Genomic DNA, 14,386 nt, shown 5'->3' with positions numbered 1-14,386 from the left:
CAACACAAATCCTCAAATTAATCCTACAAAAGTGACTGATGTACTGAACAAAGGAAAGAAAAAAGCTGGTAAGTTTTCTTATAGCAACCTAACAATCAGCTGCACCAGCTGGCAAAAGTGAAATAAAACCTAGCAAAAGTTGTAGCTCAGCAACCTCCTCCCACACAGCTCAAGCAAACATAATAAAGTAATGTTCTCACTAAAAGTTGTACGGCAAATACAGGAACAGTCTTGCAAATGAGAAATACGCTGTAACTAATTCAAAAGGCATCATTACAGAACGGCACTAATGGTTTCTGTCCAAACTCATAATCTCCTAAAAGCTTGCCAATGATGCAATTCATGAAAGTTACAATTAAAAAGGCCCTATCCTAACCAAAATCAGGATACATTTTCTTCCCTGGAATGTCCTGTCTAGCCTGGTAACTCTCTCCAGAGACAATACTTTATTCCTTCTGGAAGTCAGTGCTTTTGCACTATTTTCCTTAGCAAGGTCTCGTGGGATACACAGACTTTCACTTCTCAACCCTGCTTATATCATCATGTGCAAATGAAAAATCTGTTAGACATTTACATCATTCAAGTAATACTCACATTTTTCTCACTTTCCCCATTTCCTTAACTAGGATTTAGCTGCATTATTTAGATTAATCTATCTCTCCTCAGCAGTCCTCCTCACACCTTGACAACATTTGCCAAATTTTTTCCATTTTCTTCTACACCTTTACAATGGCAAACTACTCCATGAAGAAGCATTACATCAAGCCCAAACTCTGCAACAATAATTAGAAAATCCCTAGCCTCAGAGCTGTCCCCTGAAAAATGAAGTCTTGTCTTTTTCAATACCATGAAATTGAAACATCTTCAATTTAGAACCCTATTTTCTAAGCTGATTATCATTTAAACAAAACCTTCCAATCCTTCCCTGCTCTGTGATGCTCATGACACACTTTGAACACTGCATTTCACCAGCTTTTCCAGGTGACTAAAAGGGATATCCCATATTAGCCAAATACTCTACTCCTCTCAGTATTTTATATTCCACAACGCTGTTCACAAACACACTTTGGACACAGCTACTCACACACATACAGGTAAGTTTCCCCTGCTAAGTCAGTGCTTTCCAACAGGCAGTTCCCATGCTGTATGCAGCCTGCAAGGGTGTACAACAGCGTGGCCCTAACAACCACCGCCCCTTTCTGTCCCTGTCACAACTTTCTCTTTGAAAAACCAGTTTAACAGGCCTGTCCAAGACTTGGAGTAGAAGGATGACAAGTGACCACAGAACCCACTAGAGGCCACTGTAGTGTCATTGCTTTCTGTGACTTGCCATAAGGCAGGCCATGGCTAATAATATAATTCCTATTTTCTTCAATAAGTTTTGCCATCTCTCCCAAAACATCCTGTCCTTGAAGAACTCTTAGCAGAAATGTCCGGCAAATAAGGACATTATCTGGAGTAGGATTAGATGCTGGAGATAAATATTCTGGGTGTACCATGAATGCATACTGCATGTGTAAATTTCACTCCACGGGGTTCATTGAGAATGTTATGGGGAAATGTGAATGAGGCACCAAGGGCAAGAGCCACAGATACATGTGCAAATGTATCTCATGTGCAATAGAAAGCACCCTGAAATTGGATGGTTCGTGGTATGTATAGTGGAAAAGCTAAAGATGAAATTTAAGGGATCATTTTGTGTCTAGTACCACAATCGGACAAAGAACGAGATTACTAGATAACTCAAAAGGAATCAAACTTCTGAACATCAGTTAACTATAAAAAAAATGTAAAAAGTGGGATGTAAAGGCAGAATTATCATGACAAAGGAGTGTTTCCATCTTTTCCTTACACATCTCCTCACATACTGTAAGTATGTAAATGGTTTATAAAAGAAAATGCCTTGACTATGCTCTGCTTCAGGATTGTTTGTACACAGTTTATCTCCACTGAGAAGCAAAAACTTTACCATAAATAGAACAGCCAATAGAGCACAAAACTCCACTCACCTACCCAAACTTCTCTCTCCTCATTTAGACTTTTTGAAAATTTCAAGAAAAGTTTTACTGAATGCTATATTTTAAGATTTCATACAGATAGGCAAGATTTCATACAGCTAGGCATATCAACTTGAAATACACACTACACCTTCCATCCACCTAAAAAATGCAAAGCTTGCCTCATTTTCCCTATTGTTGACTTTGTTTCTGGTCAATCAGCATTCTCTGATATTACTGAAATTTAGAGTTGCAAAATGCTCATTTAATCAGTTATCTGCTCAATGGCACATCAGCTTTTTCTGCATTATTTATTACTAATCTTACAATACTAGTAACTTTTTAATAATTTTGAAAGCAAAATTAACTGTTTTCTTCTATGTATTTCCTTTATTTAAAAGCTCACAGTCAGAAAAAATTCATTAAATACTCACGTAATTTCAGAGCTTTATATGCAATGTGCAAGCGTGATACTAGAGTATGTGGTGTTGAAAGGTGTTACGCAATGGTAATACTTTTGAATTTAGAGGGACAAACTTCATTTAATTTGTATTTCAAATCAGTCAACAGAATAAAAAGCAGGAGGAAGTGTCCTTCACATCTCTAAGTTTTCTTCAGGACCAGTCTACAAAGGGAATAAAGGTTTACCTCCACAATTTTGCAGCACTGGAATTGGCTTTCATTTCCAAATTCATCATTTAGGGTAAACATAGTATAATCACCTATTTTCCCATGTAACTTAAATGGAAGATGATGTGCAGAGATTGTAAAAAGGGAAACATTAAAAATGTGCTTGCAAATTCAAGCAATTGCATTAGGCCTCTACAGGAGAAAGAAAATACTGCTTAAGAGCTTTCCAGATAGCAACTAGCATTTACAGGCTTGTTCTTTTTCTGGTTTATTTTGCATAGCGGTCAGTATGGATTTTAAAGGGTGCCATTTCCAGGACAGCATGACAATTCTTACAGTTGTTTGTGTAGTTTTATAAAAGTAGCTGTCATTGCCTGTTAATCCTTTACATCTATATTTTTGCATGCTTATAGCTTCAGTATGATATCTTACATAATACTTGTAGGTCTGCTAATCCTGTATTATTAAAACCTTCACTTTTTAACTGCTTTCACTGTAAAATATGAACAAGCTGCGTTGTCATGGATACATGAAGATTACGGAAGGGGTATAACTATCACAAAACCTGCATGCACGAATAACATGAATTATGAAAGCTTTTTTCCCCCCACACATGATTTTGCATAAACAGTTGCTCTATTGAGTTGATGATTTTTAAATCCAAAACTTGCTTTATCTGAAGTGTTTTTTCTACAGTTAACAACACTCTATAAGCTCACTTAAGTGCCTACAAAGCAATTTCAAAACCTAGCCTCTGTATTCATGTTCTTTTTCTTTCTTAGAACATCTTTGTTAGTTTTTATGAGTCATGGCTATGCTTGACACTGTATATCCTTTAAAGCAGCTCGACTTTCTTCTTCCTCTAGCTGACACCCAGTCTACCTCTAGTCTATCTGTTGATAGACCCAATAAAATACTTTTATATCCTTCCTAACTATTCAAAAAATAATTTTACTTCAGACAAGATAAATCTTTAAACAACTAGGACAAAACAGAGGAGGGAAAAACAGCACAAAACCAAAAAGTGGAAGTAACACCATTGGTGTTACCCCAGACAGTAAGCACTTTTCCTACTCCTCCCTTGGCAAATTTTGACACTACTCCTGACGCTATTCTGACTCTCAGCTTGACCTGCACAAAGAGCTGCTAAGTGATCAAATTTAGACATGTTCTAAACAGCAAAGGCAACCAATTTGTTTACCTCAGCTACTGCCTTCATCAACAATGAACTTGGCTACTCCAGGAAGGTATTGGGAAAATGATAGAAGGGGAAGGAGGAAAGGGAAATATATAATGGGCAAAATAATTTCCCTAAAAAAGCATTTTGGGCCTTTAAAAAATCTGAAAATCATGAAATAAAAAGACCCTGTTATATTACACAGATGAATGTATTCAGTCTTGTATCTTGTGCACAACTTGCATTTTGATACCTACACCTGCAGATGAGCATCTCAGATTCTAAGTGGAGTCAATACACCAGACCAATCTCACTACACTGGAAAACTAACAGAAAATCATTGTTTCATTTATAAAACCTTTATGGAACACAAGGCATATTTTAAACATTTAAATAACTGAACAAAATAAATTATGAAGAACCACAAGTCACTAAAAATTAAATAACTGAATAAAATTTAGCATATAAAATGCTGCTTCTTCCATTGAAAAATCATCTTCATAAAAAAATGAGAAAACTTGTTCTACTGTACCTTGTAAAATAATTTCATGAGTAAAATGATTTACAATAACCAAAGAAGCATCAAAAAAATTTGTACATGCTCAGCTGAAACAGAAAAATGAATTACATAACAGATCAGTAAAGCTTAGAGAGGTCTTCTGACATTTTGAAAATTATGTCCTCTGACAAAATTTTGAAGACTATCCACAGTGTCAAATGCTTTAAAATGCTTGGATTAGGTGATATACTAACTTCTCAAACATTCATACATAGCTAATTTCTTACATACTTCCTTTTCAAGTCACTTGAATTGCAGGAGCTGCTATGAGTCTAAGAAATAGAAAAACCTCCTTACAAAATATCACCCCTTTAAATTCTTCCTGTATCAATCTGTGCTGGTTATGATCAAAATCCCAGAATAACCTTCTCCATAATTTTGCCAGGCACTGAATTGAGGTAGGTCTGTAACTGACAGCATCTGTCTTCTTTTTCTTCTTGAAAACTGGAATATTTGCTAGCTTCCAGCTGACTGTGACCTCTCCAATCTCCAAGCCCATGGAAAAATAATGGAGAGAGGCTTTGCTCTCAAAGTGCCTCAAAGTCTTAGACACTTTTTTGCCTCTTCATTAAGCACTTGAGATCCTCCTCATTTGGTCCTGAAATGCCTTTGATTTCTAAGCAGCTTGCAAAGTAGTATTAAAATCACTCAGAACTGTGCCAGTAGCTGAATACTAAGCTTTTTGATTCACTGCATTTTAAAAATCTTTTCCAGAAGCACATACCCTTACCCTATTTATACTCATCATGTCAGTGAAAGGGCACACACACTAAACAAGTTCACAGTTTACTCATTAAATGCTGAAAACTGTGGGCTTCTTCAACAGGCTATTTTATCAAATAAAGGAGACTTTTATAAAAATTGATTATATTTTCAATATAAAGAAGGAAGGTAAAAGAAGATTTTTCTGTTTCAAGGTGGTGCAAAAGACAGTGATACTGCAATATGGGTTTAATAAAAAACACTAGAAAAGACCACCAAAATACTGCATATTACAGTTACAAAACTTTTTTAAAACATGTGCCAAAACTCCAGAAAACTGGTTCTTGACAGCACTGACTGAAAGATGATTTAGACAACAATTCTTTTGATGCTTATTTACAAAGTCCTCTCTGCTGTGTTACTGCTAGCAGTCCGCACACAGAGAACTGAATGTGTGACTGCATGGATACAGCACTAGTCAAAGTGATTACTGTGGAGAGATTCCCTTGTGGGGTCACTGATATTCTTTCTCTATTCAGACATTATAGAGATGAGAAACTGCTCTAAAGCTCAATGTGGAATTTAGTTTCTCCTGTTCAGAAGAAACAGGCTTATTAGTGGTTTCCTGACTCCCCTAGCTAGTGGCTTTACCTGCAGTAAACATCTACAGACTTCTAAGCATGTCTCTTACAGGCACTTCAGACTTCTTTTAAGTCACAGAAGGGCTTCAGTGGCTAACAGTGGTTTTGATCTACTTTGTGTAGAAGTGCACAAAAAAACTCTTCTACAAACTGTACTACAGTATACTCACTGACTTGTAAAAATATACCAGCCCACTGTATTCATATATGTTCATGCTACATCTCATTACCCAATTAATAATACTACAGCTGACAAAACAACACTGTAACCAAGTTCTTTTTCTTTTCACTTGTTTACTGAATTTAAAAAAAAAAAAAAAAAAAAGGAACAGTTAATGAAATTTTGCTTCTTTCAAGGTACAAATTTTGACAAAATTCTACAGTAACTGGTTATCCACAGAAAATCAATCTAGTGCACTTCAGGATTCACAGGGTGAGGAAAGAAAAGGAAAGGGAACTAGTATGAAAAATATCTAGAAGTTTCAGTCTTCTAGATTTAAAGAAAAGTGGGACATTCAACCAGAGTTTTTTGTCATAAAGCAATATTTTTCTAAGGAAAATGAAGAAATTTTTCACTCTAAAAAGGCAAAATCTAGTCCCATTTATTTTCTTTACTTTCAACCAAGTTTTTCCTAAGTGAGAAAAAGCATACTACTGTAAAATAATGAAAGACTGAACTTTCACACACTATGGGCATCCCAGCATACCTCCTGAATGGCTGTCATGACAACATGTTGAACTGATTCTTCCATCATCATTATGGTCTGGATGTACTCTGAAAATAAAAGCATTCTGAAATGTCAATGTTGAAACTCAAGTCACAGAAGTTAGGATCAGAAGCTGCATCCTTCCTACAAAATTACTAGATGCCATGGATGACACTGAAATGTATAAACATCAGTCAAGTCCCACCCCAACAAATTCAACAATATTTTATCAGAAGCCTGTTCAGATACAAATTCAGGCTAATTTGAACTCTGCAACAATGAAAAAAGTACGTGATTACCGTTTTCCTCCCCTGGCATCTTACACTTCTGAAAAAACTGCTTTTATTCTTTTCTCACTTTGTTCCCAAACTGTTCAGGCTCTTGAAATACATGATCCATGTATAAGTTGTTCTTTTCTGTAAGTGTAACAGTAACAGCCTGACTTCCTACAGCATCCTCATTTTAAAGCGTTTTCATGTTCATTTTTGGTGTCTTGTTTTTATTTCTGTAGCACATCACAAATTAAGTTCCCTCCACTTTTTGAGTTCTCAGCTATTTTGTGTACATGTGAGCTACACAAGAGGTACCTTGTAAGACGATACAGTACTCAGAAGAAGAAATTCTGACATTTAGCCTGAATCAAGGAGTAAATGACTTGCCCAGTAAAATACCATTTCCAGTCAAAGATCATCTCCTTTATTCTTTTAATGATGTGATTAAGAGAAAGGCGCTGGGGAAAAAGTCACCTTCAAGTGGGAAATTTGGTCATGCTGGATCTTGCTCAAAGTACATAAAATTAGATTGTTCTGGTATTTCAAATGTGCATTTTTAATGTCCAGACTGAAAGAGTTAAGGGGACACAAAAGCAACATATACTTCCCACTGGAAAATGACAAATAGTCAACAAAAAGAAGATAATTTTATATAAAACAGAGATGACAAGAAGTTTAATAAACCAGCCTTATTTATGTACTTGTGGAAGAAAACTACTCCAGAACTTCCTGGTTAAGAGAATAGAAGTAATTTCAGAAGGAGAAACTAAAGTGATTTAGTCACCTAGGAAAACTGGAAAGGGAAAATTAGCTGTAAAGTTAAGTGCACCAAGCAAGAGGAAGACAAAGTCTTCCTGTAAAATCTTGGCAGCCATCAAACACAAAATGAGCTATATCTAGAAGACACACTTATTTGATGCAACTGTCACACAAATACAGTAAAAAAAGTCTTATTTTCCAACACATCTATTTTTCCCACACATGACTACGTTTCCTGTTTAAAGTATTTAGAATAGGTGTTTGCATTTGTCGTTAACTTCAACTGGCTTGAACAAAGTATAATTTAAGGTAACTGGGTTACAATATACAGCCTGCTTGCCCGAAGCAAGTTTAGAACATGGGATGTAGCACACTTTAACAAACATCTCCATTGCTCATCACATCCTCTCTGGCAGCTCCAAGAAAGATGAATGGGTTACTACTGTATTTGTGCAGGTCTGAATTACAGTCAGTGCCATGGGGGTAGAGAGACAAGAGTCTCCTTCAGGCACTGCTAGAGTGGGATTCAATTGTCTGGCAATTGGTCTGAAGCAACTTTTTGGATGACCTTATTGTGCTCCATCTTCAGCTGCTGCCCAAAAGGGTATGGTTGCCAGCATTACTTTTTCATATTTGCCAACCCATAGAAAAATCTCAGAAGCAACAGTAACCCAGGTTCACACCAGACATATCGTCAGACCAAGCACCAGTCATACTGATGGCTTTTGGCCATGTAGTAAAATGATGCCTGGAATGCATCTCTACAATCAAGAATTATGCTGAATAATGCAATAATCACATCTTTCCAATCTTTACTATCCTGATCTGCCGCATAAATGGTTAAAAGGTGTGCCCAATAGTTTTTTCTTTGTAGACTGATTTTTCAGTTCAGCAAACCAAAAGGGAAAATATGCATCTTGGAAGTAAATTCAATTCCAGTCTGAGTCTCCAAAAGATTACACCAAAAAACAGTTACTATCTGTACAATAAAATAATGTCGTCATTACTGTTTTTTTTAAAATCTGTTTCTGACAGAAACCCAAGAATGATAATTTTTCTCCTTAATAGTTGCACAATAACCAAGAAAACATGTTTTCAAAATTTATTACCTTGCTTCTGTTCACAATTCACAGCACATCCCAAAATAAGTTGAAGCATTCTCCCAAGCTCTGCGGCATCAGCATGCTCTCCAATCAGGTTAACATCAGGAAGGGTGAAGTCATTTATCTGTTGCCCTAGAATCTGCATAAAATCAAGGTACATACACGGCTGTATCACTGCACATACACATATCAATTTCTTTCATACGAAGATGATTCAGAATCAAAAACAGCAATTCACTCTTACTCTACTATAGTTTTGAGCACACCTTCAAAACAAACTAAATTGATTAATATAACATCCCACTATAAAATCATACTGTTTGATACAAATAATATTTGGAAAAAGATAAACATTACTGTCTCAACTCACAAGCAACTACTAGGTAAACACTTAGCAAGATTCTTTTTTAAAGAACTAAAAGTTGAAAATGTTTCACCTATACAATACATATATATAACACTGACAGGTGACAAATACAAGGCTGCAAAAAACTCAGATCTCTAGACCTCACACTTTTAGCAAATTTAAGGATATCTGGCAAGTCTTACAGCTAAGAAAGCTGTTCCATGGAAGAGAATCTGAGGTAGTAGTACAATGATATGTAATTAAACAGCCCACATGCAGAAAGAAAAGCCCTGCAAAACAAAGGCCCGTGTGACTCGCTATTAGTGTTATCTGATTTATCATTAAAGATCATTAAGGATTGGCAGTAGAAGGAACTAGACAATTCTACTAAATTGCTCTTTACTGAACAGAGGGTTGAAAATATGAATATGAAATTTGGAATTAAACACATCACTGACACATTAATTGCAGATAAAAAGAAACTGTAACTTCTTAAACAGGGTACAATATGGAAACAATGACTATATAGAGGGTATCAGTCATGTGTTTGCTGCATGCTCTTTTTGTGCAATACCCAAGAAAAACAGAAATCAGGTTAAGGAATTAATAAAAAACACAACGTATAAGAAGAATACAAGAAAACAAGTTATTGTGAAGTTAAGTAGGGCTGGCTTTCATAGAAGTGTTGAGGTTTTGTTCTGATTATCTACAGAGTGTTTTCTGTTGTGGAACAGCAGGATTTTTAAGCAGTTTTCTCAAAGAATTAACTTTAACACTACTAAAAATCTCTGAGTACTTTAAAGCATGCAGATTCACTCTTGTTGGAAAAGACTTTCTTTAGGTCAAAAGAATTCTGTGAATGCATCAACCACAATGAAAAATATTACCATCATATACAGACTCCACTAGCAGAAAATACAATGTGTTTTGATTCTGATATGCATTTATATATTGATCTGCACTTCTTGAATTTCTTTCAAATGCAATGCTGGGTTTAAGTTAACAATACTACAGTGACCTCTTAATCACTGACAATAAAATTCCTATGAGGAAAGCTGAAGGGAAGAGGTAAATTGGCAGGCACCAGTAAGAAGTGAAGGATGTGAAGGTGTGAATTGAGTTTGAAATAAACAATTTAAAGAAACTAAGCAAAAAAACACCAAGGGCAGTATGAAAATGAAGGATAGACTGTATAATAACTACCTTGAGATGAAAAAGAGCATTTAAACCATTTTCAAAAGACAAAAGAATGATACATTTACAAAAAAGTTAAAGTTTCAGTTCCAGAGCAGCAGAGGCCTACAGCAAGATGAACTGATGCAGAACAAAGCATGAAATCTATAAATAGTTAACTCAGGCTTCTTGTTCTTCTATACTTTAATGGACAATGACAGCAAATGTAGCAGTTTTACTGATTGCTCTTTGGAATGCAATACAAATTTGAGGGTGAATAATATTAGCATACACATTTTCATATGCTTTTAACTACATCAGGTAAAATCCACATACATCTCTATATTTTTGTAGCAAAGGAGGGAATAATGTTAAGGAAAACATAAGCAGAATTTATTAGTAGAATCCACAATACCCCTACTATCACCTCCAGCATTGCCTCAGCAGGAAAAATACCAACCTAAACTGAAATCCAGTGAGATTAATAAATGTACACTACCTTTACAGAAATTAATCAGCTTGAATCCACTCAGAACTTGCCTAACAGTAAAGTTTTGACACTAGAAACTCAATCATCATACATACTAACCAACCAAAAAGAAGCTTGCATCATTTTGTCTTAGTAATATTAATTTTCCATAACAAAAACCTGATCTGTTTCTTTTTAGTGTTCCCAGTCATGACCAGCTTGCTTAATCATCACTTCTCAACATTTATTTAAACATGGATACTTAATAATTTACTGAAGATGACCTCCTAAGACTAATTTTTTCTTTCTAAAGTACTTCAATTTATTAACAAATAATCTCTGTAGTGTTTATGAGAAGAGTATTTTGAAACAAGCAATGTCTAGAACATGCATACTATGGATTTTGTGCTGCTGTCTGTACAGATCAATTCATCTCAAACATCACTGAAAGCATATTTCAGCTGAAGGTTCACCAGTGAAAGAAAAATACTGTCTCCTCTGGAGTAATTAAATGCTGAGTTTGCTAAAAATAAGAGAGAATGACAAGTAATGAGTCCAATACACCTGAATTAAAATATTTAATTTTAAATATTAGTGTGGGGAGAGGCTAGAAATGCTCTTTACTCACTCTTCTCAAGAGAAAAGTAAGGGAAAGAGCAGACTTCAACTGCAGAGGAGGAAGGAAAAAAAAATCAGATACAGGTACATTACAGTACATCAGACACAAAGCTCATCATCAGAACATAGTCAATAGAGCCATCTGTTCTCCACATGCGAAAATTTGTGTATCAGGCTTCCCTGGAACTCCTGAGAGTTCAATAAAGCAGGTGAAAAGGTTTGAAGAAGGCCAAGACTAGGAAATAGGCCATGAATCACTATATATGCCAAAAAGAAAAGTCAGAACTTAACCTGCAGAATACAATTTATCTTCCTCAGGTTAACTAAAATACATGATTCAAAAGGCAAGCAGATGCAGATTAGTTCAAATAGTTCTTACCTCATGGTTGTAATCCAGTATTCCTTTCAAAATTTTCTTCAAGTTGCTTACCTATTTGACAAGAAGGAGGAAATACAATAAACACAGGGAGCATTTTACAGAGAAATGATCATAAAGTGGGTAATCACAGAAAAATCACACAAAAGAAGGATATAATTACATCTATTTATGCACAGATAAATTTAGAAACATGAAAGTTATGCAAGAGGCCCTTAGGACGAGACTTCCAGATGTGATTACAAATCTTTATGAATTCACAGAACCCATTTAAATTTATGAGAAATATAATATTGTCCTACATAGACTTTAAATCAGATCCTATGCCATGAATGCTTTTAGATACTTGTTTATCTTAGGATTATCTTTGCACCCAGAAGTTGAAATATTATTTCCACTCCTTTCTTCTCTTGAACTATCCTATTAATCTACTTTCTGCAGAGATAAACCTCTTCTTCCAAATCAAAACCAGCTACTGCTCAATATCATCCTTTATTCTCAACTCATATAAGTATTTTTTTTTGTCATTAATTATTCCTCTTAGTTCTTTCATTTTTGTTCTTGCCATTCTCTGTCCCTCTTTCCAGTTTTTACAAATGAATGTCTGTCTAACAGTATCTGGCAAATCCCACATTTCTCCAAGATGACTTCACTGCTATACAAAGGTATCTTCTGTTCACTCACATAACCAATGGCATCAGTTAAGTACCTCCTGCTGTACAGAATGTATGTCACATTCCTCTAGTACTGAGTATTGCTCCCTTCCCAGAAAAAACCCATTTGCACCAAGTCTCTGGAAATACAGTGTTTAAAATTATAAAAATGCCCATGGGTCTCACATGGTGAAATTCAGAGGAAAAAGAAGAATTTTTGCTGAAAGTAATTGCTAGACAGAGATTACCAATTACTGTTCAAGTATTTAAGAAAAGAATTTACAGAATAGAAACAGCACAGTTTCCTGAGACAGCAGTGGCTGAGGGATCTGGAGCTGTTCAGCCTGGAGGAAAGGAGGCTCAGGGGTGACCTTATCACTCTTTACAACTCCCTGAAAAGGAGGCTGTAGCCCAGGTGGGAGTCAGCCTCTTCTCCCAGGTAACAAGAGATGGGACAAGAGGAAAAGGCTTCAAGTTTTGCCAGGAAGAGATTTTTGCAAGGAAGAGTATCAGCATACATATCTTTGTCAGAAAGGGTTATCAATAATTGTAACAGGCTACCCAGGACACAACTGAGCCGCCATCCTTGTGGTGTGCAAAGACCTATGTAGATGTGGTACACTGGAACATGACTTACTGGTGGACTTGGCAGTTTATGGTCAGATTCTATGATCTTAAGGATCTTTACCAACCTAAATGATTGTATGACTGATGTTTAAACAGGATCTGCAAAGACTAAAACCAATAGAAACAGGCTTCACAAAGTTCTCTCACTGACAGCAACAGCCACAGCAGCAAATTTTGGAACTGCAATGAAGGGAGAGCAAAACCTCTCAAGTTCTAACTGCCTTTGAAGACCACCATAAATTTTATATTCTTGACCACATTCCAGAAATACCCAGTTAGGAGATTCTGTCCACTGACAGAAATTATTTACCTTTCAAACTACCTGATGGCTGTTAGGAAATGTGATACTGAAATCTAGGGACAAACTCAACACTTCAATATGGTCAAGAAACAAAACAAGGTGATGAAAGTAAATTCCAGACTCAAGAAAGGAACAGATACACACACTAGAAGATTTCTGCCAAGAAAACCAAAGTGATAATCTGATTACCTGACTACTATTAATCTACTCCCTTTTGGAAAGAAGTGCCAGAAGTTGATTCCTTATTAAGATATAGGAACATTCTGACTATCTCTCTAATCACTGAATTTTAAGTCATACAAGAAACAAAAAAAAATAATTTGGGCCTGAAAAGTGACACATCAAATGCCCTGACAACCTAGAATGAGAACTGGAGATGCTACTTTATAGCATGTATTTATTGTCACTCCCAAAATGGCGTAATACACAGTTTACACCTTCTACACCAAAGCACATACATTTTCTGTACTATTACACACAACACAGCATGATCCTTTAAGAGCTGCAACTATTTCTTAGGTGTCTGCCTAACAGCAACCAAGACCACTACTCAAAGGCAATGTGAAATCATAACCAAAGTCTGCAACAGATTTAAGAATTTAAAGAAATCAAGAAGTTTTATTTTTATATCAAATCACCACAAAGAATATTGCACTGATTGGAATATTATTTTCAAACTTGATTAATTAAAATCTTCTGGTTTATAGTTTACCTGAGTCTGCTGCAGAAAGAGCCACGGAAATGCAAGGGCCATGTTGCAGAATTTAAGTCCAGTTTACCGCTGAGAACATTTGTGAGGAACCTTGAACTTGAACATAATCCCAAAAAAATGAGAAACCAAATGGAAACCTGTGAAATACTTCCTTCCCTCTCTCCTTGTAAGCATTTTTGAATTAAAATTCCTTAAACACAAAACGCCACCTTCCTCTGTATAACTTTTATAGCGCTTGGAGTCAAGATACTGAAACAAAATCCATATTGATCAAAATTCATCATGAAAATGAGCACATAGGGCAGCATTCTTGAAAGAAGAGAACAGCAAACAAACTGAAAAAGAAATCTTTACTGTCCTATTTCACTCCACTGTCAATCAACAGTACCAGGGTAGCTTGTTTTCAAGAATTAACTGTACCATCTTTGTATTTGGCACACAATCAGACAATTGTGAGATTAAAGTAGCTTCTTTATAGACTTCTTTTAAGACTAAGACTGGCTTAAACTTAACTGTGATCTTCAGTATTACTAAGACAGCTCTCAATTTTTTTTCCTAACTAGC

The 14,386-nt window shown here is 35.7% G+C and overlaps 1 protein-coding gene across 4 annotated transcripts in view; it reads right to left on the bottom strand.

Moving 5' to 3' along the window:
- HOOK3 (hook microtubule tethering protein 3) overlaps positions 1–14,386 on the bottom strand; it is an 83,397-nt gene that overhangs the window by 41,288 nt on the left and 27,723 nt on the right. For all 4 annotated transcript variants that reach the window (XM_021534796.3, XM_021534800.3, XM_021534799.3 and 1 more), the window contains exons 4-6: positions 11,533–11,583; positions 8,554–8,686; positions 6,414–6,481 (exon numbers count right to left, since the gene is read on the bottom strand). In XM_021534796.3, the coding sequence (XP_021390471.2) occupies positions 6,414–6,481; positions 8,554–8,686; positions 11,533–11,583 (252 nt within the window). The remainder of the gene's footprint in view (positions 1–6,413; positions 6,482–8,553; positions 8,687–11,532; positions 11,584–14,386) is intronic.

Source organism: Lonchura striata, chromosome Z, assembly GCF_046129695.1.
Source record: "Lonchura striata isolate bLonStr1 chromosome Z, bLonStr1.mat, whole genome shotgun sequence".
In the NCBI taxonomy this organism is placed as follows: Eukaryota; Metazoa; Chordata; class Aves; order Passeriformes; family Estrildidae; genus Lonchura; species Lonchura striata.
Note: the sequence above shows the minus strand (reverse complement) of the source record. Positions and strands in the feature narration are given on the sequence as shown.